Source organism: Muntiacus reevesi, chromosome 10, assembly GCF_963930625.1.
Source record: "Muntiacus reevesi chromosome 10, mMunRee1.1, whole genome shotgun sequence".
Taxonomy (NCBI): Eukaryota; Metazoa; Chordata; class Mammalia; order Artiodactyla; family Cervidae; genus Muntiacus; species Muntiacus reevesi.
Window position 1 is genome coordinate 66,033,453 of NC_089258.1, and position 22,462 is coordinate 66,055,914.

At 43.8% G+C, this 22,462-nt stretch overlaps 1 protein-coding gene and 1 non-coding gene across 3 annotated transcripts in view; one reads left to right on the top strand and one right to left on the bottom strand.

The window, feature by feature from the left end:
* Window positions 1-366: 366 nt before the first annotated feature.
* Window positions 367-22,462, bottom strand: part of MFHAS1 (multifunctional ROCO family signaling regulator 1) — a 103,741-nt gene continuing 81,645 nt past the window's right edge. Inside the window, exons 2-4 of one of the 2 annotated variants that reach the window (XM_065946343.1) lie at window positions 14,479-14,605; window positions 7,211-7,321; window positions 367-1,816 (exon numbers count right to left, since the gene is read on the bottom strand). In XM_065946343.1, the coding sequence (XP_065802415.1) occupies window positions 7,294-7,321; window positions 14,479-14,605 (155 nt within the window). In that variant the 3' untranslated portion in view covers window positions 367-1,816; window positions 7,211-7,293. The remainder of the gene's footprint in view (window positions 1,817-7,210; window positions 7,322-14,478; window positions 14,606-22,462) is intronic. The other variant, XM_065946342.1, reaches the window with a different exon arrangement.
* On the top strand, window positions 15,012-15,084 carry TRNAG-UCC (transfer RNA glycine (anticodon UCC)). The gene has a single exon. It is a non-coding gene; the product is annotated as a tRNA-Gly (tRNA).

Consider the following 22,462-nt stretch of genomic DNA (forward strand, 5'->3'; position numbering starts at 1 on the left):
TTGACAGTTGAAGAACTGTCTCCTGCCAATTGGAAAACTTTTATGCCCAACAATTCAGTGGTCCGTAAAGCAATTAAATGTTATCATTCAGTTTACACTTACACACACATGCACACACGCACAGGAGGACTGTGACAGAAGGATTAACAAGGTGAATCTTGCGACTGTTCCAAAAGAAAATGAAATTGCAAATTGGAGGTGCCATACTCAAGTATTAAAATGCAGAACTAGTCTGATCCCATTTGATTTTATGACTATAAGAAATCATGCTTGTTTGACTGGATGTTCTGGAGTTCATAAAGTTAACTCCTGGGGCACAAAACCATCTACAAAAATTGATTTGTGGTTTTTTCTTTTTTGTGTGTGTGGGATGCAGCCACTTCTTTGTTATTTTTTAAATATGTGGAGACATCATATACTGTGGCATTCCAAGAGACAATACTTTATAGAAGTAAACGAGTAATACCGCTGACTAGTTTTTCTTGCTTTACACTGGAAAGAAACAGTTTCACACATTTTTCAATCAGCATGCAGAGGAGGCAGATGTAAACAGAGTCACGCACACTCTTCAAAGAATGTGTTACTATTGCAGTAGACGCTGTTTGGCCCCGATGAGGAGGAGAGAGCGGTTTGGTTGGTTGGCTTTTTAGGTTTTATGTCATGGAGATTTTAAAACCAGGGTTTTACTAGTTCTTGGCAGTAGACCATCCAATCAGAGGCTCTGTATTTATAAATAACCAATGTGGGCTTATGCTCTCCAATTAGGCAACTCACTATCTTAGGGTCTGACACCAGCTTTCAGAGAGCTCTGCTAAATTTCACAGACTCTGTTCTAGTGGGTGGTGGGGGGGTGGGAACAGGACCTATTAGAGCTTTTTACATGCTTTGGAACTAACGCCTGACTATCTAAGCTATTGCAAGGCTCCACTCTTCCTTGGATATGTGGACCCCTTAATCCCCCTCCCCTCAAGAATCTTAATCACCAGGCCTCCATCAGACTATCACCCAGTGACCAGGGACTTTTTACTGAAAAGGAGGGGAAGGGGCTATTGCCTGAAATGCATGTTTAAGGTTCTTGATGATTATTGTCAACCTCTATGAACCAACACTTAAGCCATGAGCAAAGAGATAGGTATCTTTTCTTTTTTTAAATATGCAAAGGCTTAAAGAATAAACAAAACATCCGATGCTAAAGAAAGAAATCAGCCCCATGTTGGCACAGTTCTCATCAGAATATTGCACCAGTGTCAACTAATGCTAGAAGCTTCAAACTGTATAAATTTAAATGTATTTGCATATTATAAAAATAAAGATAAACATATACATATTTTACACTAGTTATGGAACAGCAATGAATGGTCAGTCGATCCCTCTTTCACATTTAACAGAACTGAAATCTGAGTGCTCTGAATACTGCCACCTGTACTGGAATTATGGCTTATATGTGCACGGAAAAAAAAAAAAAAATCCCTGAGAAGCCATTCGACTTTATTTTTTTTTTTTTTCTTTTCTTCAAGTAGCGCTCTCCTTGGAGGATCACAGTTCTGAGGTTCAGGTTGTAAAACATTTGCTCCATAGTCTCTCCCGTCCTTTCCCCCAACCTGCACCCTCCCCACCTCATCTACAGGCTAGGTGTGCTCCCTTGCACGAAAGCACCCTGAACACACATGCATGCGAATTCACAGAACACGCCTGGGAGTGTGGAGGGTTTGCTGGGTACAGAAGATGGTCCAGGTGCGTTCTGATGCTATTTTCTCCATGGAAATCCCACAGCCGTAGAAGTCACTGGTTTCTGTGCTTTTCCCCAGCGTTCTTCCTATGTGGGTAGATGAGAAGAAAGCACAGAAATGAACCAGGGAAATAGGAAATGACATTCTCAATTATGAGAACAGCAAGCGATAATTTTTTTTTTTGGCCACAGATTTTCATGTCTACTTCTAGAGCTCCGTGTAAAATAGTAAATGCAGACAACTAATGTTCCTACAAAGGGAAGAGACTTTTTCACTAGAAACCTACTCAAACATTTCTGTTCATGACATTAAATTCAGACATAAAGCAAGAACTAGATGAAGTAGCCATAACTACCTATTCCACTGTAATTTCACAGCTTAACTAAGAACCCTGAACTCCAAACACAGCACTGTTTCCTTTGAAGAAGCGCACACAGACATACTAAATAACTCTCTACAAGTAGGAATATATACTAAAACGTGAGAATGAGTGTCAGTCAGGACTCAAAAGCATGATTGTACTTAAGGACTGTCAAACTAAAAGCTGGAGTTAGATGAACAGAAAATGAAGAAGCTGCTGCATCACCAGCTAATTAAAGTTTAAAATTTAGTCACTCAGTCATGTCCAACTCTTTGCGACCCCATGGACTGTAGCCTACCAGGCTCCTCTGCCCATGGGATTTTCCAGGCAAGAATACTGGAGTGGGTTGCCACTTCCTTCTGCAGAGGATCTTCCTGACCCAGGGATCAAACCCAGGTCTCCCATACTGTAGGCAGATGCTTTATCATCTTTAAACAAAGTGGCATTCAATTCAGATAACATGGCTAGATGAAAACGTCTGAGATGCTCCCATCCCTTATTTTAGCTTTCCTGTAATGATGCATGATGTGATGTCTTTAAAAGTGCTTGGCAACATTTAATAAAACAGATACACTTCCCCTACCCCTACTTCCTACATCTCTTTTTCAAAACTATTTATTTGGCTGCATCCAGTCTTAGTGGTAGCAGGTGAGACCTTCGGTCTTTGTTGCAGCATGCAGGCTCTTTAGCTGTGGCATGTGGGATCTAGTTCCCCAACCAAGGATCGAACTTGGACCCCCTGCATTGGGGGCGTGGAGGCTTAGCCACTGGACCACCAGGGAAGTCGCTGGCATCCCTCTCTTAATGTTGCCTGACTTTCTGGAAACCGATAAATTAGTATCTACCTAACACACAAGAATCGTCTGGGAGCATCTGATCAATAACTTCACCAAAAATAGGCACCTTCCATTCACTAAGTAGTTACGACATGCTAGGAATGGCAGCCTTCACCATAGTGCATTATTTGATTAATCCTTAACTTTTTTTTTTTTTCTCTTTTTTCTTGATTAATCCTTAACTTTTAAAGCTCTAGCAGGTAGGCTCTGCCTTCACCAAAAAGGAAGCTACGTTTCCAAGAGGTTAGATAACTTCCCCAAGGGCACACACCAGTGAGCAGCAGGGCCAGGCCTTTAAAGAGGGTTATTTGACACCGAGCTATGCTTGACAGCGAAAAGCAAGGCTGGAATATGTGGGGCCCTCGGGGTAGTTTCGTGTTTCTTTGGCGCTGAGCCATGGGTACTTTCAGAAGGCCTGTTAATATAGTCAGCTTCTCAGCAGAGAAGGTTTTGAAAACTGCCTCAAAATCAAGTAACCATACATCGAAGTGTAAAGAGGACGGCAGGGTGAAAACACCACTCCAACCAAGCAGTTGACTCTGGTGCAGCGAGTTCTGGCTTCGTGGGGGAGGTGCTACGTCATGCTTTTCTCACTGGATCCAACAAATCTTGAGAAACACAGACAGTTGTGTCTGGCCGCCTGCTCCCCTGAGCCACGCGTTAAGACTGAGAAACACAAGGATACGTAATCAAGGGCACCCGGAGGGAATATTCCAGTGTTCAAGGGAGAAAAAGGAAACCCGGTCTGAACATTTTTCCACATGGATATCATTTTTCTTGTTTGAGTGCTGAGGAAAAGAGAGGAGCTGTCAATCACTAACCACCCCCCCGCCCCACTTCTCTTTGCTCTTCCATCTCAAACTCGATCTCATCCGACAAGATCCACCTCAAATGCTACCTCCTAGGGTTCTTCCCAATTCTGTGGCAGGGTTCTTTCTTCTCTGTGTCCATAGGACTTTGTCGATACACCTGTCATTGCAGGTATCACATTCTAACTGGAATTAGACACAGGTTTCTCTGGTTGTGTCTTTGGTTCCCATTCTCCCCAAGGAGGCTATTATATTCCTGATTTGATTCTTAGATTCTCTGTTATTTTTATACCATCAACACTTGGCCCAGTGCCTTGTTATTGTTGTTCAACTGATAAGTCATGTCTGACTCTTTGTGACCCCATGGACTGCAGCACGCCAGGCTTCCTAGTCCTTCACTATCTCCCAGAGTTTGCTCAGATTCATGTCCAGTGATGCTATCTAACCATCTCATCCTCTGCTGCCCTCTTCTCCTCCCGCCGTCAATCTTTCCCAGCATCAGGGTCTTTTCCCAATGATGCTCTTGGCATCAGGTGGCCCAAGTATTGGAGCTTCAGCATCAGTCCTTCCAATGAATATTCAAAGCTGATTTCTGTTAGGATTGACTGGTTTGATCTCCTTGCAGTCCCAAGGGACTCTCAACAGGCTTCTCCAACACCATAGTTTAAAAGCATCAATTCTTCCGGCTTTCTTTATAGTCCAACTCTCACATCCATATATGACCACTGGAAAAACCATAGCTTTGATGAAAACAGACCTTTGTTGGCAAAGTGACATCTCTGCTTTTTAATATGCTGTCTAGGTTTGTCATAGCTTTCCTTCCAAGGAGCAACCATCTTTTAATTTCATGGCTGCAGTTACTGTCCACAGTGATTTTGGAGCCCAAGAAAATAAAGTTTGTCACTGTTTCCATATTTTCCCCTTCTACTTCCCTTGAAGTGATGGGACCAGATGCCATGATCTTAGTTTTTTTTTTTTTTAATGTTGAGTTCTAAGTCAACTTTTTCATTGTTCCCTTTCACCCTCATCAAGAAGCTCTTTAGTTCCTCTTCACTTTCTGCCGTTAGGCACAGTGGCCTCATGGGGGGCCAAAGATTTACTGAATGAAGGAGGAATAGGATGTCATGACAAAGTCTCAGGCAAAAGACAGCCAGGCTGTAAGAGGGGTAGATGAGAAGGGTGGAGGAGATGAGAAGGAAAGAGGGGCTGAGGACAGTCAGGACTGATGTTGGCTTCTCGGGGGAGGGGACACGTGGCCCCGGGCCACAGGAATGATGGGTTGTCATCAAGTAGGAGAGAAAAGGTGGCAGCTGGCCATGGACTGAGAGCCGGCTGGAGGCCAGGTGTGGCTGACCCTTCACAGTAAGGGAGTGTCACGTGTCAGAAGGGGGGCTGGGATCAGGTTGGGAAGCCTTGTGGGTCTTGCCCGGGATTTTGAACTTGAACCATAATCACCAGGAAGCCATTCAAGGCTTTGCAATAGGGAGCAAGGTGATGGGAGTCTGATGTTGAAAGATCGTATTGGTTTCAAGGACAAAGAGACCAGCAAGGAGGAGGCAGGCTGAGATACCCACAGGGATCTTGGCAGAGACAGGAGGACTTCAGGAAAGCATGGGCCAAAGACAGAGCTCAACAGCCAGCTTCACTCATTCAAGACACGCTGATGTGGGCAAGTTTTGTGCATAAACTTGGGGAGCTGAATAAATGGAAACAATTCCTTAAAAAAATAAGATGCACTGACAAGGTGGGGCAAGATGTCTCAGGGGACGGCCGAGTATGGGGAGAGGGGGAGAAGAGTGAACAGACCCCCCCAGCCTGGCGGCGGGTGCAGAGTGAGGCCGTCCCCGGAGACGGGAGGCGCAGACCCTGAAGGGCTCCGGGGCAGATTCCAGGTAGGATGATGGAAACAGGCCCACAGATCCCACAGGAGAAAGGAGAGGTCAGCGCGGGAGGCTCCACCCCAGATCCTCCCAGGTCACAGGACCTGCCCTTCCTGGGGTGTGACAGCGCACTCAGGGTATGGAGGAGCTTGGGTTGAAGTGACGCCATACCAGTGTATTAAGCAGCTCCTTTCTGTCCTCTGATGCTTTGCTCACCCCGGGAGGGGCGGCCCCTCCTAGCCTCAGCCAGTCATTTCCCAGAGACAGTCAACAACGCAGATGCTTCTCGACTTCAGGGAATCCAGAGTCCACACCCCTGACCACGCCCTTTATCGGGAGCCACACTCTGGGCCACTATCCACCTGCCCTAATCACTCCAGGGCCAGGCTCCACACTCGGGCTGTCTTTATGTCCCAGAGCCCGAGGGAACTGGCCAGTCCTACACCTGCCCCTGCCTTGCCCGCACCTTCCTGCAGAAACCACAACAGAGGCTCCTCCCACAGCTCCTCCCCACCCTCAGCCTCCTGACCCTCCAGGAGCTTCTCCCTGCATCCCTGGGTCCCCCGTATCCCGCCTGCCCCCTCCTCTAAGGAACTGTCATAAACTCTCTTCCCCCCAGCAGTCCTTTCCTGATGGGCTGGCCTCACTGTATCTCCACTTTTACATCCCCACAATGTACAGTTTGTCCAGACATTGACAATATGAAAGGAAGGTTCCCACCCATTTCCTCTTTACCCCAGGAATGCACGGTTAGGACACTGATGTTACTAACTAGCTCTAGGCGGCCGCATAGATCTGCGTGTACTTCATCTTGACAGGTGGTAGACAGGAAGGTGACCCCGCTTTCTCTCTTGCACACTCAGCATACACACTCACCTGCTGTGCAGAGTCACCTCATTAATACACTAGGCGGTTCTAGGTAAGTCAGTGAGTGGATTTTACTCAAGCATCTGTATTTGGATTTTGAAATTTTTTTTTTATTATTCCCTTTATAGGTCATCCACAGTATGCATACTAATATTTCTAGTAGAAATTACAACAGCTGAATTTATTGAATGATACTCAGTGTAAGGAAAAACGCTAAATGCCTCCCCTGCAAAGGTTTCTCTAAATGCACCGAATGACCCCACGAGATGGTGCTGCTGTGACCTGCACCTGTCACAGCCCCAACGAATCATAGGATTCAAACTTGGAGGCATAACTCCAGAGTCCATCAAACTAGCTTGGGAAAATAAATACCAACACTGCTTTTAAAAAAGCTATTTGCTGTGTTGATCAGCTTGAGCTTTTCCTGATGTTATATTCTTGCATTACATGAGTTTTTTTTTTTTAATGGCTTTTTTTCCCCAAAAAGCATCTAAGGGTACTGATATATGCATTGTAGTAAATCAGGCAAAAGAATCGAGCAGTTTTCTTATTCTTAAATCCCAAACACATCTTGATTCTGGATAAAAGATTTGTAATCTTAAAGTGTCTGGCTCTTTGGAATGTCTTCATCCCAAACACACCCTCCCGCCGTTTCCCTCTCAACTCTCCAAGTCCTTAGGAAGCCCTTATCTATTTAAGAAACCCTCTCTGCTTCCCAGAGACTTACCCTTAAAAATTGGTGCTCCTAAAGTCACAGATTGGGTACAGTAAAAATGATGGCATAAGGGAAAGAAGCACTATCTTTTCCACTTAATTGTCCAAGAAAGTATGGAGATACCTGAGCAGAGAGGGAACAAATTCCAGTATCAATGTGGCTGATGGAAGACTAAATAATCAGAGAAACACTTTTCCTCCCAGCCAGTGACAGCAACAAGGCAGGAAGCTGTCTTACTCCTTACAGAGAACAAAACAAAATCAATGCAAATCAGTGTGACACGCCCCACAGGCAACCTCCACATTTCAGCCTCTTTTCCTTGTGAAATACCATCCCATCCCCACTCTGAGATCAGTGAAAAGTTCTCCATTGTGATTAAGCCAAATTCATCCATTCCTTAAAAAGAAAAATTTTTAATCAAGTCTATACTAACTGATCTGAGTGCATTTAAACATACTTTGCCCATCTGGTAAGATAAAGACCACAGAATCGTTTTCATCCTACTTTTTACAAAAGCTTATTTGAATTGGTCTTCAATATCCTTATATCTTAACAATGTAACTGGCAAAATTCCTATGCAAAGTAATCATTCTTCTTTGGAGAATACTTGCAAACAGTAAGTAGCTGGAATCTGACTCAAATTGGAATACTCCAGTATACACACAATAATCCAAGTTTGAAATGCAGTCTGGGCCTTGTCTTTTATTATCAGGAGACTACATAGAAGAATGTAATTTGCACTCCAGTATGTTCTTTTTTATTAATAGTTTATATTTTATATTGGACTATAGTTGATTTACAATATTGTGTTAGTTTCAGGTATATAGCAAAGTGATTCAGTTTTATATACATATATTGATTCTTTTCCAAATTCTTTCCCATTTAGGTTTTTACAGAATACTAAGGAGAGTTCCCTGTGCTCTATATAGTAGATCCTTGTTGGTTATCTGTTTTAAATATAGTAGGGTGTATATGTCAATCCCAAGCTCCCAATTTATTTGTATCCTGCAACTTTATTGAATTCATTGATGAGCTCTAGTAGTTTTTTGGTAGCATCTTTAGGATTTTCTGTGTGATATCATGTCATCTGCAAGTAGTGACAGTTTTATTTCTTCTTTCCCTAGTTGGATTCATTTAATTTCTTCTCTGATTGCCATGGCTAGGACTTCCAAAGCTATGTTGAATACTAGTGGCTTGTCTTGTTCCTCATCTTAGAGGAAATGCTTTAAGTTCTTTGGTACCACTGGGCGGCATTGTGAATGGCTGCTGCAAAACCTTCCTGTGCCGTTCTATGTTTGAGTGCTGTGCCTCAGAAACTAACCATGCCTCTTCAAATAAGGAAACCCCTCTTGTTGTTTCCTGTGTTGTGAATCTCTCCGGTGCTTCAGTTACTACTTCTTCCTCTTGTCTCCATTCAGCCCCTCTCTGGACCTCCAAACTCCATCAGGTCTTCATTACTGAGCTCTTCGTGTTGCACAGAGAGAAGTCCCATGAAGTCACCCTCTTGCAGATCTAGCTTGAAATAAAGATGTTGTACTGCTGCACTCTGTTCAGTGACAGTGTTAGCTGCTCAGTCGTGTCTGATTCTTTGCGACCCCACGGACTGTAGCCCACCAGGCTCCTCTGTCCATGGAATTCTCCAGGCAAGAATACTGGAGTAAGTAGCCATTCCCTTCTCCAGGGGATCTTCATGACCCAGGGATCGAACCCATGTCTCCTGCATTGCAGGCAGCTTCTTTACCACTGAGCCAACGGGGAAGGCCTGCTCTTTGTTAAACATTTCTTGTACCTTCTCTATCTGTGCCTCCATTCTTTTTCCAAGATCTTGGATCATCTTTACTATCATTACTCTGAATTCATTTTCAGGTAGCTTGCCTATATCTACTTCACTTGGTTGTTCTGGGGTTTTATCTTGTTTCTTCATCTGGGACTTGTTTCTCTGCTATTTTGTCTAACTTTCTGTCACTGTGGTTTCTGTTCTGCAGGATTGGAGTTCTTGCTTCTGCTGTGTGCTTCATGGTGAATGAAGCTGGTCTAAGGGGAGAGGTGGGCAGCTGTGGGCTCAGGAAGACTTTAGGCAGCCTGTCTACAGATGGGTGGGGCTCTGTTTCCATCTCTTTGGTTGTCTGGCCTGAGTCATCCCAGCCTTTGAACCTATAGGCTGTTGGGTGAGCCCAGGTCTTGGTGAAAAAATGGCAGCCTCCAGGTGGGCTCACGCCAGTGAGTACTCCCCAGAACTACTGCTGAGAGGGTCTCTGTCCCCACAGTGAGCCACAGATCCCCCTGCTGACCACCACCTTCACAGGAGACCCTCCAATAGCAGCAGGCAGGTCTGGCCCAGGCTCTTGTGAGGTCACTGCCTTTTACCCTGGGTCTTGGGGCACATGAGGTCTTGTGTGCACCCTCCAAGAGTGGAGTTTCTATTTGCCCCAGTCCTGTGGGATTCCTGTGATCAAACCCACTGGTCATCAAAGCCAGATGATCTCAGGGCTCCTCTTCCCAATGCCAGACCCCCAGGCTGTGGAGCCTGACATGGGACTCGGAAGTTTCACTTCTGTGGGAGAACCTCTGCATTATAATAATTTTCTACTTTTGTGAGTCACCCAACCGGGCGGGAATGGAATTTGATTTGACTGCAATTGTGCCCCTATTCTACCATCTTGTGTCTATATTTGTCTTTGGATCTAGGATATCTTTTTTTGGTAGGTTCCAGTGTTTTATGTTTGTTGTTGTTCAGCAGTTAGTTGTGATTTTGGGGTTTTCATGAGATGGAATGAGCACGTCTCCTTCTACTTTGCCATCTTGTCTCTACCTACTGAATGTATCTCTCATATGTCTTAGGGTAAAAGACATGTCTTAGATATATTCATAGCTAACCTTCTAGATCCCGTCTTTTAAATGAAAATCAGTAGATAAGTTGAGTTAAATGGCAGTTTTTCAGAATATATACTTTGATAAAGGAGGGAAATCTCTTTGTAAATGAAAAAGAGAAATATTCTAAGGTAGCTAAAAATGAAACGCAAACAGCAAGCTGCCATTTCCCCAAAGAAGTTCACAATTCCCTTCCAAATTGGAATTTTAAGTGTCTCAACCTATAGAGCAATAAAATGGAGATAGGATTTCAGAGATAAAAATTCTAAAAATAAATTTCTTCTACTTTCCCTTTGCTTTCCCCACTGAAAATATATTTTTGCCCCCTCTGATCCTTAATGTCCAAGGCTCAGTACCCCTTTAATGTCCAGGTTAAAGGTCAGTGAGGTTGCCCCTCATAAGTTCTGAAGGGTAAATGTGAGGGATGGATGTGTTAATTAACTAGGTGATGGGAATCCGTTCACAGTGCATGTGGATATCAAATCACATTGTACATTTTAAGTATCTTACAGTTTTATTTATCAGTTTGACCCCAGTAAAGCTAAAAAAAAAAATCACTGGTTGCCCAGGGTTAAAAGTGGATGCAGGGATAAATAGGGGGAGCATAGAGGATTTTCAGGGCAGTGAAAATATTGTGTGTGATACTGCATGCTGGATCACGTCATTCTACATTTGTTCAAACCCATGAACTGTACAACACCAAGTGTGAATGCTAATATAAAGAATGGACTTCGGGTGATAAGGAGGTGTCAGTGTAGGTTCATCACCCGGGACAAATGTTCCACTCCGGTGGGAGATATTGACGGTGGGGGAGGCTGTGTGTGTGGCTGGCGGATGTATGGAATCTTTTTGTGCCGTGTGCCCAATTTTACTGTGAACCTAAAACGGCTCTAAAAAACTAAATCAGTGTTTTAAAATATTGCTCCCTATACTTTAAAAGAAAAAGAGTTCTGAAGGAGGCTGATTTCCCTCCAAGAAATACCATTTCCCTTCTATTGTTCAGTAAATAGAGGGCTGGCAGTGGGGAAAGCAAGTCAGTTCACTGCCTTTAGACCACTGGGCCAGGGATAACAAGTGTTCATATGAATTTCTTTAAAACTCACAAATCTCTTTAATACCAACACAGCAGGGAGCAAAGCCATTACTGAAAGTGGTGCTAAAAATATTTATTTTCTGCATAGAACCAGGTATTGTATTAGACACAAGTAACTGCATGTGGGCATGAAATTTCTCTTTGAAATGATGAAAATGTTCTAGGATGAGACTGTGATGATGGTTGTCCAACTCTATAGATATACGAACCATTAAATAGGCACCTTTTATGAAAGTACACACATAAAGCTTTAAAAATGTATCAGAATCCATATTCTTTAGGATGAGAAGTTTTGAAAGCAACCCAGCAAATCTGCTACTAAATGAACTTTTATCTCATCTCAAAGTTTTTTCACCAGAGTATAGAAATACTCAATCAGCAAAGGAACCAAGGAGTCACTCAGATGCTAGGTTTCTCCCTGGAGAGTGAGGTGCAAGAGGACAGGCATTTCATTCAATTCACATAACCTCTTCCCAATGAAATGCTGGTAGAGATTTCACCATCACCCAAAGTGACTTAATGAGAGTAAGTCACACTTTTAAAAATCACTACTTACTCTTTACGTTCTCTCTGCAGGGGAACAAAACACCTAGAAATTTTTAAAAAATGGTAAACAGAAAGCTTGGAATTCATAAGGAAGATCCAATCAAATAATAGTCATCAGTGGTTTTTGCTTGTAAAACTCAGCATAGCACCATTAATTTACATGTTGTCCGAGGCAGGTTGTTAATGACCAGTCTCACTTGACCTATAAAGGAGAGCCATAAAATGGTCAAACACGGAGTTGGTGATGGGCAGGGAAGCCTGGCATGCTGCAGTCCATGGGGTCGCAAAGAGTCAGACACTACTGAGAGACTGAACTGAACTGAAACTGGTCAAAGAGCTTGGAATGCCTCTTTAAAAAATACTAAGATCTAGATCAATGACCTAAGAATTGGGTGATTATTCTGGCTTTCCCGGGATGGTTCTGGTTGGTGCCTGTCATCTTGGCATGATTACTAAGAATTTCTCCTGACAATGAGACTTGCTGGCCTCCCACCTGGGAGCACGGGGGCAGGAGGGAGAACCTCAGTGAGTAGATCATCTGGCACACACACTTGAGACCATCGGAGTGACTCTTGTTTCTTAAAGCCCAGTGCCTGGCCCTAGAAATTCTGACAGCCATGCCTGATCAAGGAAGTCTGATCTTGGCCATCGACCTGCATTTCAGGGGATGAGAGAGTCATAAAAGGTTACTGTCTAGTGACTTGCCTAAGTTAACTGGGGCTGGAGTTGCAAAACCCAGGCAGTAACTCCAGTCTCCCCATTTCTGCTGCCTGCTGAGACCCCAAGTCTCATTCTCAGGCTCAGACCCACGCTGTGTGGACCTAAAGACCACCAGCTGGGACAGTTTTCCTCATCGGTCCCCAGATCGCCCACATTTGCTACACTGCTGTCCACCTGTAAATTAGAGCATACCCTGGGTCGTGCAGGGCCTGTTGGTTTACATTTTGTTCTCCAGGATGTTCCTTTATTTAGAATTGAGAGTTACCCTCTAAACCTACCGTCCATTCTATGAGACCCCACCTACCATCCATTCTATGAGACCCCTTTAAAAGAATCCATTTTAGAACAAAACTATTCACAGAGCTAGGTCAAAACAAGTCAGTCACTAAAGATATCCCCTCCAGCATCTCGATATCTCAGGCCATGAGGCTCTGATTACCCAAGACTTGAAAGCTGCTTGTTCATATCAGGTATGAGAAACTGGGTGAGAGGGGAGCTGATAGCATTTCTGCAGGACGGCAGGAGCCCATAAAAGACACCGATAACAGTGGCTCAGTGCCACCGTGGTTTCTGTACAAATGGATATTTTAACTCCAACCTCTATCTCGCCTACTAAATGCCACATAGCTATGACAAATAATAAGTTACCATCTCTCCTGGCTCAGGAAAATCTATACCCATGCAGAGTCTATTGAACAGACTCCATCCCAGACCCTGCTGTTTCTATAAGATCCCTTCATCCTCACCTTATCTGAAAGAGAGGGACCAGTGGAGACCAATTCAAAGAATGGTAACATTCTGTTTGGTATGCTCAGGAGAGGGGAATGTTCATTAAATAAGAAAAGCTGTAGAATATTCCTGCTTAGTTACTATGTAATCCTAAGAAGCACATCAAGGTCTCATAGGGTCAATATACTATTCATATACTAGTGATGAATGAACACTATGTACATGTTAAGCTTAAAAGCATTCTGAAGAGAAGAGCCTGAGAGAAGTTTCCCTTGGGTGCTCAGTGATGTTTTCCAGCAAAGATGGATTAGGGATATTCTGTCTAGTGAGTCAGCTGCTTTAGAGAAAAGGGGGCAGCTGCGAATGCATGAGAAAGCCCCTGCAGACCCCCACTCTGCAGACACTTGGGGGGTCGAGAGACATGAGTTCCTATCATACAAGCTCGCAGGGATGCAGCCTGATACCAAGTTTCTCAAGATGCATGACAGGTCACCATTCTCCAGTGTGAACCTTCCAACCTCCCTACACAAAGCTTAGATATGGAAAAAAAAAATTCTATATGGTCAACTAAGAAGAAACATCGAAATTTCCTTCATGAATCCTTTGCTCATATCACCCAGGTGACCAGGGACTGCTACTTTTCAAGATTTGCAATAGAAAGAAAGGTATTTCATCTCAGGGTAAAAGTGGCCTGTTGGATTCTTAACACTACAGAAAAAGCCAAACAGATGAGCTAACCTAAAATCATCATCTGAGTTTAAGGCTAACACTGTATATGAAAGTTAGTTCACACAGGTATATTCTGTGTCTTGAAGTCCATTTTGGGGAGGGTGGGAGCAAACTACACAGCCTCTGGTTGTCAAGAGTGATCGAGAATCAGAGACCCACAGGTAGAAAAAAGAGTCTACTTCAGATTTTCTACAGCTTTTCTTACTTAATGAGCTCTCACTGTTTTCTGAAGCAATGGCAGAATTAAAAGAAAAAACTGCTCTCTTTGGTTGCATTAGACCTGCAAGTATACTAAAAAATAGTCATATACTTTAAATGAGTGAGCTGTATAATATGTGGATAATATCTCAAGAAAGCCATTTTAAAATGCTGTTAACTTTTATCAGCAAAAGAAAACCACAAATAACAAAATATGAAAGTTCCTAGATTGTTGTATAAGCCATGGTCTTGCTGTCACCCAGAAAACTATGTCTGCCCTGGGAGGGGGGCTTTTCAGAGTTTGATGAAAGGTACTTTAACTTGGCTTTTTGTTCTTACAATGACTGAGGCAGGTCCAAGAGTGAGGGACGGGGGCTATGGGATCAGAACTCACTTGGAACACGGGCTGATCACAGTTGGTGTGGGTGGGTAAACCAAGGCAACATTCACTCGCTCGCTGCCGTTCTTGGGGCAGATGATCTCTGCCACTCCCTCTGGTCTGGGCTGACTCAGCAACTCCCCTGCAGGCAGAGAGAGAAACAAGTGTTAATGAGCGGGGTACATAGAGCTTGTATGAAAGTTCTTGTGAGAACCTACTCACAGGGTATCATCCTAGTAGCTTTCAGTGTTTTGTGTGCATGTGTATGTTTGTGTCTGCACACAGCTAAATCTGTGCTGTGCTTATTCGCTCAGTCGTGTCCGACTCTTTGCTACAACATGGACTGTAGCCCGCCAGGCTCCTCTGTCCATGGGATCCTCCAGGCAAGAATACTGGAGTGGGCTGCCATGCCCTGCTCCAGAGGATCTTTACAACCCAGGGATCAAACCCAGGTCTCCCGCACTGCAGGCGGATTCTTTACCATCTGAGCCACCAGGGAAGCCCTAATGAGTGAGACCTGCCTTCAAAAATGGGATCACCTTGTGACTTCCCTGGTGGTCTAGTGGTTAAGACTCTGCACTTCCACTGCAGGGGGCACAGGTTCAATCCCTGGTCGGGGAACTAAGATCCCACATGCTACATGATATAGCAATGAATAAATGCAGGTTTAAAAAAACAAACGGGACCACCATAGAGAGGAATCCAGCACTTGGGGGGTGGGGGGGAACAGGGGAGGTAGGAAGGAGAGAGAGTCGGAGAACAAACGATCAATCAGAGCAAAACAGGCTCTGTCCTTAGAACATTCTCCACGGTGAGGCAGACAAGCTGCTAACGGTGGTGGTGGGAAGGCCACCGTTCCAGACAAAGGCAGCATCTGCCGCTATTCTCCTCACCCTCCTTTCCACAGACGGGCTCCAGAGATCTGTATCTAGACGTCGCGGCAAACTGAGCCAGGGTCGCTGGAGCCCCAGAGAGGCAGAGCTGCCAAGGAGGCGTTCGTAATTAGGATCCGGGCAGATGGGAGTCACGGCAGCCTTGCAACAAAGCCCTGCGTTAATGATCTGGAAGGGCATTCGACTAAAGGTGTGTTGTCAAGGTAAATAGCCCAGCTTCAAGCTGGCAAGAGGATTTCCCGGGTAGGTAGGTGTGCAGATTTGAAAGGACCAGCACAGTGCTCTCCTGTGAGTCACGGGAGCTAGTAAAAACAGATAATTCACTTACTGGATTACCACAGGCCCCAAAGGCAATCTGTGTACTCTGCCCTGGATGCAATCTCTCCAACCAGATCATCAAATCCCCCCTAAGACCAGCGATGCCTTCAGTTTCCTCCCCACCATCCACTTAACCAGGAGCACCCTGATCTTTCTCTGTTTTCATGGTGCTCTTGCTCAGAAAAATTCAAAAAATAGATTTTGGCAGACAATGGTGCCAAATTCCCCTACTTAGAAAGTAAATAAACCAAAGAGACAAATCATATGCCAACTGGGGAAAGATGCTACTGCAAAAAAAACACTGACTCTGTGACAGCCATCACTTGTATTACTGATTTGAAATTCTGGGGAACCAGAGTGTATGCCAACATGTGAGGATACAAACCAAAAATCCTTTGCCTCAGAATCCATATATCTAAACATCTCACCTTCAGCAGAATTCACATTGATAGAGCATAACCATACGCCAGCACTGAACAGACAGCTTTAAATATACATCTCATTTCATCTTTGCAATGTTACTATAAGGTTTATCCTCATTCTGCAAAAGTGAGAAGTGTGAAAGTGTTAGGTCACTCACTTGTGTCTGACTCTCTGAGATCCCATGGACTGTAGCCGGCCAGGCTTCTCTGTCCATGGAATTATCCAGGTAAGAATCTGGAGCCAGTTGCCATGCCCTCTTCCAAGAGATCTTCCCGACCCAGGGATTGAACCCAAGTCTACCATTGCAGGCAGATTTGTTAGCATCTGAGCCATGGTGGAAGGCTGTTTTGTAAAAAAGGAAGATAATATGCAGGGAAGTTATGTGATGTACCCAGAGTCAAGCCTAGGCAGGGACTGACTGGGTAATGTGACCTGGGGAGCCCATCTCTGGGGCTCTTCCCCCTGACCCCCACAAGGTGGAGACTGCTGCTTTACTCCAGAACATAGCTTTCCTGGAAAAGTAGTCCCCAAATGCTATTATTCAGTAATGAACTAAGTATTGACATATTTGTACTCTTATGAAAGACAACTGTTTCCTGGTTTGAACATTCTTATATGACGTTGAACAATATGAATCTAATGTAATTTGAGTTTCTTAGCCGAGCTAAGGGCTTGCGGGAGACATAAGGGATGCAGGTTTGATCCCTGGCTTGGGAAGATCCCCTGCAGGAGGGCATGGCAACCCATTCCAGTATTCTTGCCTGGAGAATCCCATGGACCAAGAAGCCTGGGGGACTATGGTCCATGGGGTTGCACAGAGGCAGACACGACTAAAGTGGCTGAGCACGCACAACCAAACTAGTATAAACACCAAATGACTGCAAAAGTTAATTTAGCATCATTAGCTTGTATGATGGATACATGGTATCTGATACCAGCTAGAAAAAGATCTCAAATTATAAAAAGGAAAATTATACCATAAACATTAAATGCTCTCGAAGTCATAAAATGAACCAAAGTAAGAGTGTGTTACACCAGACTGAACCTTGGAAGTCATCCAGTCCAAATACCACTTTATGAGTCAGAAGCTCCCTGAGTTTAACAGATTTGCTCCGAGTCCCACAGAGAGCTTTAAACCAACCAACCGCCTGCATACCATGGGGCTACAACTGCCCCAAGAGGATGTTCTGAACCACTCATGCCTGCTAACATCCCCACTCCTGGGCCGCCCTCCCCTGCTTCCTCACCTGGTATTTTCAATTTCTACTTTCTGTCCAAAGGTTACTCCCAAGGCTTGAACCTAGACTGGAGATCTCTGGATTCCCCTGAGGACTCTCTCCCAGTTGGAATTTTCACACAGGCTTGACTCCTTCTGCCTGCAGCTGCCTAAGAGTCCAGGATAACAAATGCCGACGGTAAGCCCCCATCCTGGCTTCCCCGATTTTTCAGTGGTAAAGAATCTACCCGCAATGCAAGAGATGTGGGTTCAATACCTGGGTCTGGAAGATCCCCTGGAGGAGGAAATGGCAACCCACTTCAGTGTTCTTGCCTGAAAACCCCATGGTCAGAGGAGCTTGGTGGGTTACAGTCCTTAAAAAGGGTTGCAAAGAGTCAGACACAACTGAACAACTGAACACACCCGGCACAAGCCCCAGGCGGCGGTTCCTGCACGGCTGGCTTCCTTGCTGGGGGTACTGTGGTGAGAAGACCAGTTTGCCAGAGGATTCGAAATAACTTGCAGTTGACTATTAAGCACTGGCTATCAGTTACTCTAAACCAAGAGCTTTATGCTCCCCGCCCTAGATTTCCAGACTCACAAAGGTCTAGGTAACTGGTTTTGTTTGGGTCCCACCCCAGCAGGGCTGTCAGCCACTGAAACAGTTGGAAAGTTGAAGTCCTCAAGTAATTTCATGCATATGAAAAATTCACTTGAACTGTGGAGGACAGAGCAAGAAACAGAATTGCTTACAAGCTCCAGAACACATGTACTCTCAAATAAGCTACTGTATGGGGCCAGGGTTCTGAGAATTTAAGAAATGTGCCCAGTTGCTGAATTAAGAAAGTAAGAAAAATAGCCCCCCCCCCGAAACCCCCCCCCCGAAAAACCCCCAAAACTAATCAATAATACAGAGAGTGGTTCCTAATGTGTTAGCTACTTAAAATAGAAGCTAATCGGCTCAAATTTCCATAACACAAACTTGATTTTCAAACAAAAGCAGGGCTATTGGTTGAGCATCTAATTAGTGGGGCTTCTTTGATAGCTCAGTTGGTAAAGAATCTGCCTGCAATGCAGGAGACTCAGGTTTGATTCCTGGGTCAGGAAGGTCTGCTGGAGAAGGGAAAGGCTACCCACTCCAGTATTCTGTCCTGGACAATTCCAAGGATTGTAGTCCATGTGGTTGCAAAGAGTTAGATATGACTGAGCGACTTTCACTTTAGGGAGATCTCACTGTGTGAGGAGAGCAGGGATACAGGAGTCTAACGCCAGGACCTTGAGGGAGAGGGTTCGGGCATTGGAGAGAATTAAGTTCACGAAAAGAAGAACGATGTACTTACTGTGTGTGGTGGGTGCCCCAAAGGAAGTTGTGAGATTCGAGAAAATGAATGAGAAGGACAGACTAATAAGAAGGACAGAAGGACAGTCCTGATTTGCAGGACTGGAAAAGACCTAGAAGTGTGGCAATTTTAGATTTATGATGCATCTGTTATTGCTAGCAAACGCTAATAAAAAAAATTCCAAAGTTGGTGGGAGCTGCAAGATGAAATGTCATATTCACAGAAAATGTGTTACCAATAGAGTAAGGAGAAATATACATGAGACCTGGTATATTTCCATTTTTAGGGATTTGCTTCAAGGAATGGGTCTTTCTTTCTGGCAAAAATTATACAATGACTATTCATAGCAACACTGTTTATATAACAGTGAAAACTTGGTAACCGTCTCAAATGTTCAACAAAGAGGAAATGATTAAAAATTATGACACAATTCAGCAGACAGAATTCTCTGTAGTCCTGTAAAACACCGAAAACTTGGTAACCGTCTCAAATATTCGATGAAGGGGAGATGATTAAAAAGTAAGACACAGTTCAGAAGAAAAAAAATTCTCTGTAGTCAGTAAAAACAGACTGATATTTCTATGTAGAAGGTAAATTTGAAAGTGCATTCTCATTAGAAACATAAACTGATAAGGAACACAAATGGATTTGGAGTGAAATGGGTCATTCAGGCCTAAAGGTCCTCAGGTAATTTATTTTTATGCTTGAGTGAATTAAGAAAAAGACCAAGTTTGCTTCACACTGATGGGAGGTGCCAGCTTTAAATGCTGGTGCTTTCTCCTCTGTTGGCAATTTTCTATTCATGTAGGGTCTTCATACAGTCTTCCTGAAGAAGCAGAAATCTGGCCAGATGAACAGACCACTGCATCCACTGAGGCTACACAGCCTACAGTCTCTTTGTGCCCATTAAAGTTACGAAAAGCTATTCTTACTTAATTACTTTGTCTCAAGATTTCTGGTTAACATGCTAGTGAACTCTCATCAGCTGTTTTTCCCCTTATGAAAAAATAGAAAACCAAGTTTTATTATGACTTACCTTTAAACAACAGGAGATAAGTGAAATGAGCTTGTCTTTTTTCTGCTTATCATCAGAATTCACAAATATTGGCACATTATGCAAAATACTGAAAGTGTATCACTCTGACAACACAAACCACAATATTTCAAAAGCCCCAAACCTGTCTTTTTCCGTGCAAATAAAACCTGCTTCCTAATCCAGGAAGTTCTGAGTTATCAACATCCCTCAAAACAGAAAAAGTGGTCTGGAAATTTTAAAATAAGCAATTATATAGGTTGTATTAAACAAGGAATTATCTAGATTTCGAGGCCTCGTTGAGCTGGAATATTCTAAAGTTCACTCCTCCACTGCCCAAAGCCTGCTGCTGTCTTTTAATTCAACGTGACTCTGGATGAGGTGCAATGATACACAAATACATGTTCCCCCATCCCCTCAGGGCAAAGGCAGTACCTTCAGAAACCGATGAGCAGGAAGGCTCCCACTCTGCAAGCCCACAGAGTTATCAGAGAAGCAAAAATGGGAGAACCCCAAAGTCACTTTTATATGGAAGACGAGAGCCAGAGAAAAATAAAAGGACATCTTGTCTTAAAACAAAATAAAACCTAAAAAGTATACACACAGGAGGAGTCAACACTGGAAAAGTAAGTTAGTGCAGCCACTATGGAAAAAGTGTAGAGGTTCCTCAAAAAATTAAAACAGAACTACCCTATGGTTCAGTAGTTCCACTCCTGGTGATGTACCTGGGAAAACACTAATTTGAAAAGATACATGCACCTAATTTTCATAACAGCAGTGTTTACAATGGCTAAGATATGAAATCAACCCAGATGCCCATCCCTGGGTAACTGGAATAAAGATGTAGTGGATACATACAATGGAATGTTACTTGATCATAAAAAAGGATGGAATGTTGCCATTTGCAGCAATATCAAAGGACCTAGAAAACATTATGCTTAACAAAATAAGTCAGAGAATGAAGAACAAACACTGTATGATGCTACTTATACGTGAAATCTAAAAAATGCAAACAAACGTCTATAGCGAAACAAACACTCACAGGTAGAGAAAAACTAGTGGTTACCAAAGGGAAGAGGGAAGGGGGAGGGGGGCAGTTTAGGAGTACGATATTGATACAAAATAATACACATAAAATAGATAAGCAACAAGGATATACTGTCAGCCCTGGGAATTATAGCCATTATCTCATAATAACATATAATGGAGTATAATCTGCAAAAATGAATCACTACAGTGTATACCTGAAACTGACACAAACTGTAAATCAAGTGCATTGAATACAAACATGCCGCTGTGCCCACTCAAGGGCATGAGAAAAGGGAGCAGAAGCGATCCCGCGATACCTGTGGGTTCCCACTAAACCAGCTGTTGCAGGTCTGACTGCCTCACTCTGTCCCAGGGGAGGGTCCCCAGGGCTGAGCCTCCTCACAGCACAGTGGCTGGGAGGCTCCAGGTGGGCCGCTGCTCCGAAGAAAGAGAGTTTGTTGTACATTTTGGTGGTCCTGATTTTAAGAAAATCCATTGTGACTATGAATTAATGACTTTTTAAGAAGAGAAACTGACACATAGGAAGTAACACAGTGAGTCCATGTCAAGAGCAACAACAGACCTGGGCCCTCTATCCCCAAGCCCAGGATTGGACCCATCACCAGCCGACATCTTTATCACGAGGCAAAAATCATGCACAACTATGGAAACATGCTTTTCCCAACTTATAAAAGTATCTTACAGGGCCATTTTATAATAGCCAATTGGAGTAAATGGAAAAAAAAGTTTTGAAACCAAGGGATATAGGTCACAAATTGTCACTGAATGTGGTCTTTTCTATCATAAATGAAAGGTGAAATTTACAAGTAAATTTAAAATCAGCATGAATTAAAGGTAATGTGGCTTTGGAATTGTTTTTGGAAATCTTAACCTTTCAATATACAGGAGACACAATAACTTAAGAGGCAGGAATGACTTTACTGGCAAAAGAAATCCTGGTATAAATCAGATATGAAACAAAAGAGGAAAATTTATGTCCTAGGCCTGGTTCTACCACTGAGTTCACCATTCATTCAACAGGTACATAACCACCAACTAATGCGATGCAGGCAGCTCCAGACACTCTGCGAGAACAGCAGGGAATGAGGTAGACAACGGTCCCTGATTTCGTGAAGCTTAGAGTCTAGGAGGAAGATTGGTGAGGAAAAAAAATGGCTAACTACTTAAAACCTCGTTACACAGATCATTAAAACAGGGTAATGAGAGAAAGAGATTGACTGGGTTGCCTGAGATGCCTCTCCGAGTTGGTGATGTTAAAGCTGAAATCTGAATGATGAGGAGAAGCAAACCACGGGAAAAACATTCCAGGCCGAGGAAACCACTAACGCAAAATCATGAAAGTAGGAGGATGCTTGGTTGCCCAGTCTAGATTGTGGGGTGAAGGAGAAACACGACAAGAGGAGGAAGGAAGGGAGTGAGGCCCAGATCATGGGGACTCTGCAGACCAGGGGGAAATGTTTGGTCTTTATTCTAAGTGGTAAAGAGCCATGTGGGAGGTTTTAAATGGGGTAATGGCATCTGATCTGAGAAGATCACTCTGGCTGCTGTGTGAAGACGGCAAAATGAAGGCAGGGGGGACTTGAGGAGGCTCAGAGATGAGCCCAGGTGAGAGGTGGTGGAGGCCTGGTCTAGAGAGGCGCCTACGGAGATGGAAGGAATGATGTGTTCTGTAGGCAGTCAGCAGACTTCCAATGACTTGGACGTGGAGGTAAGAGGCGGAGAATAA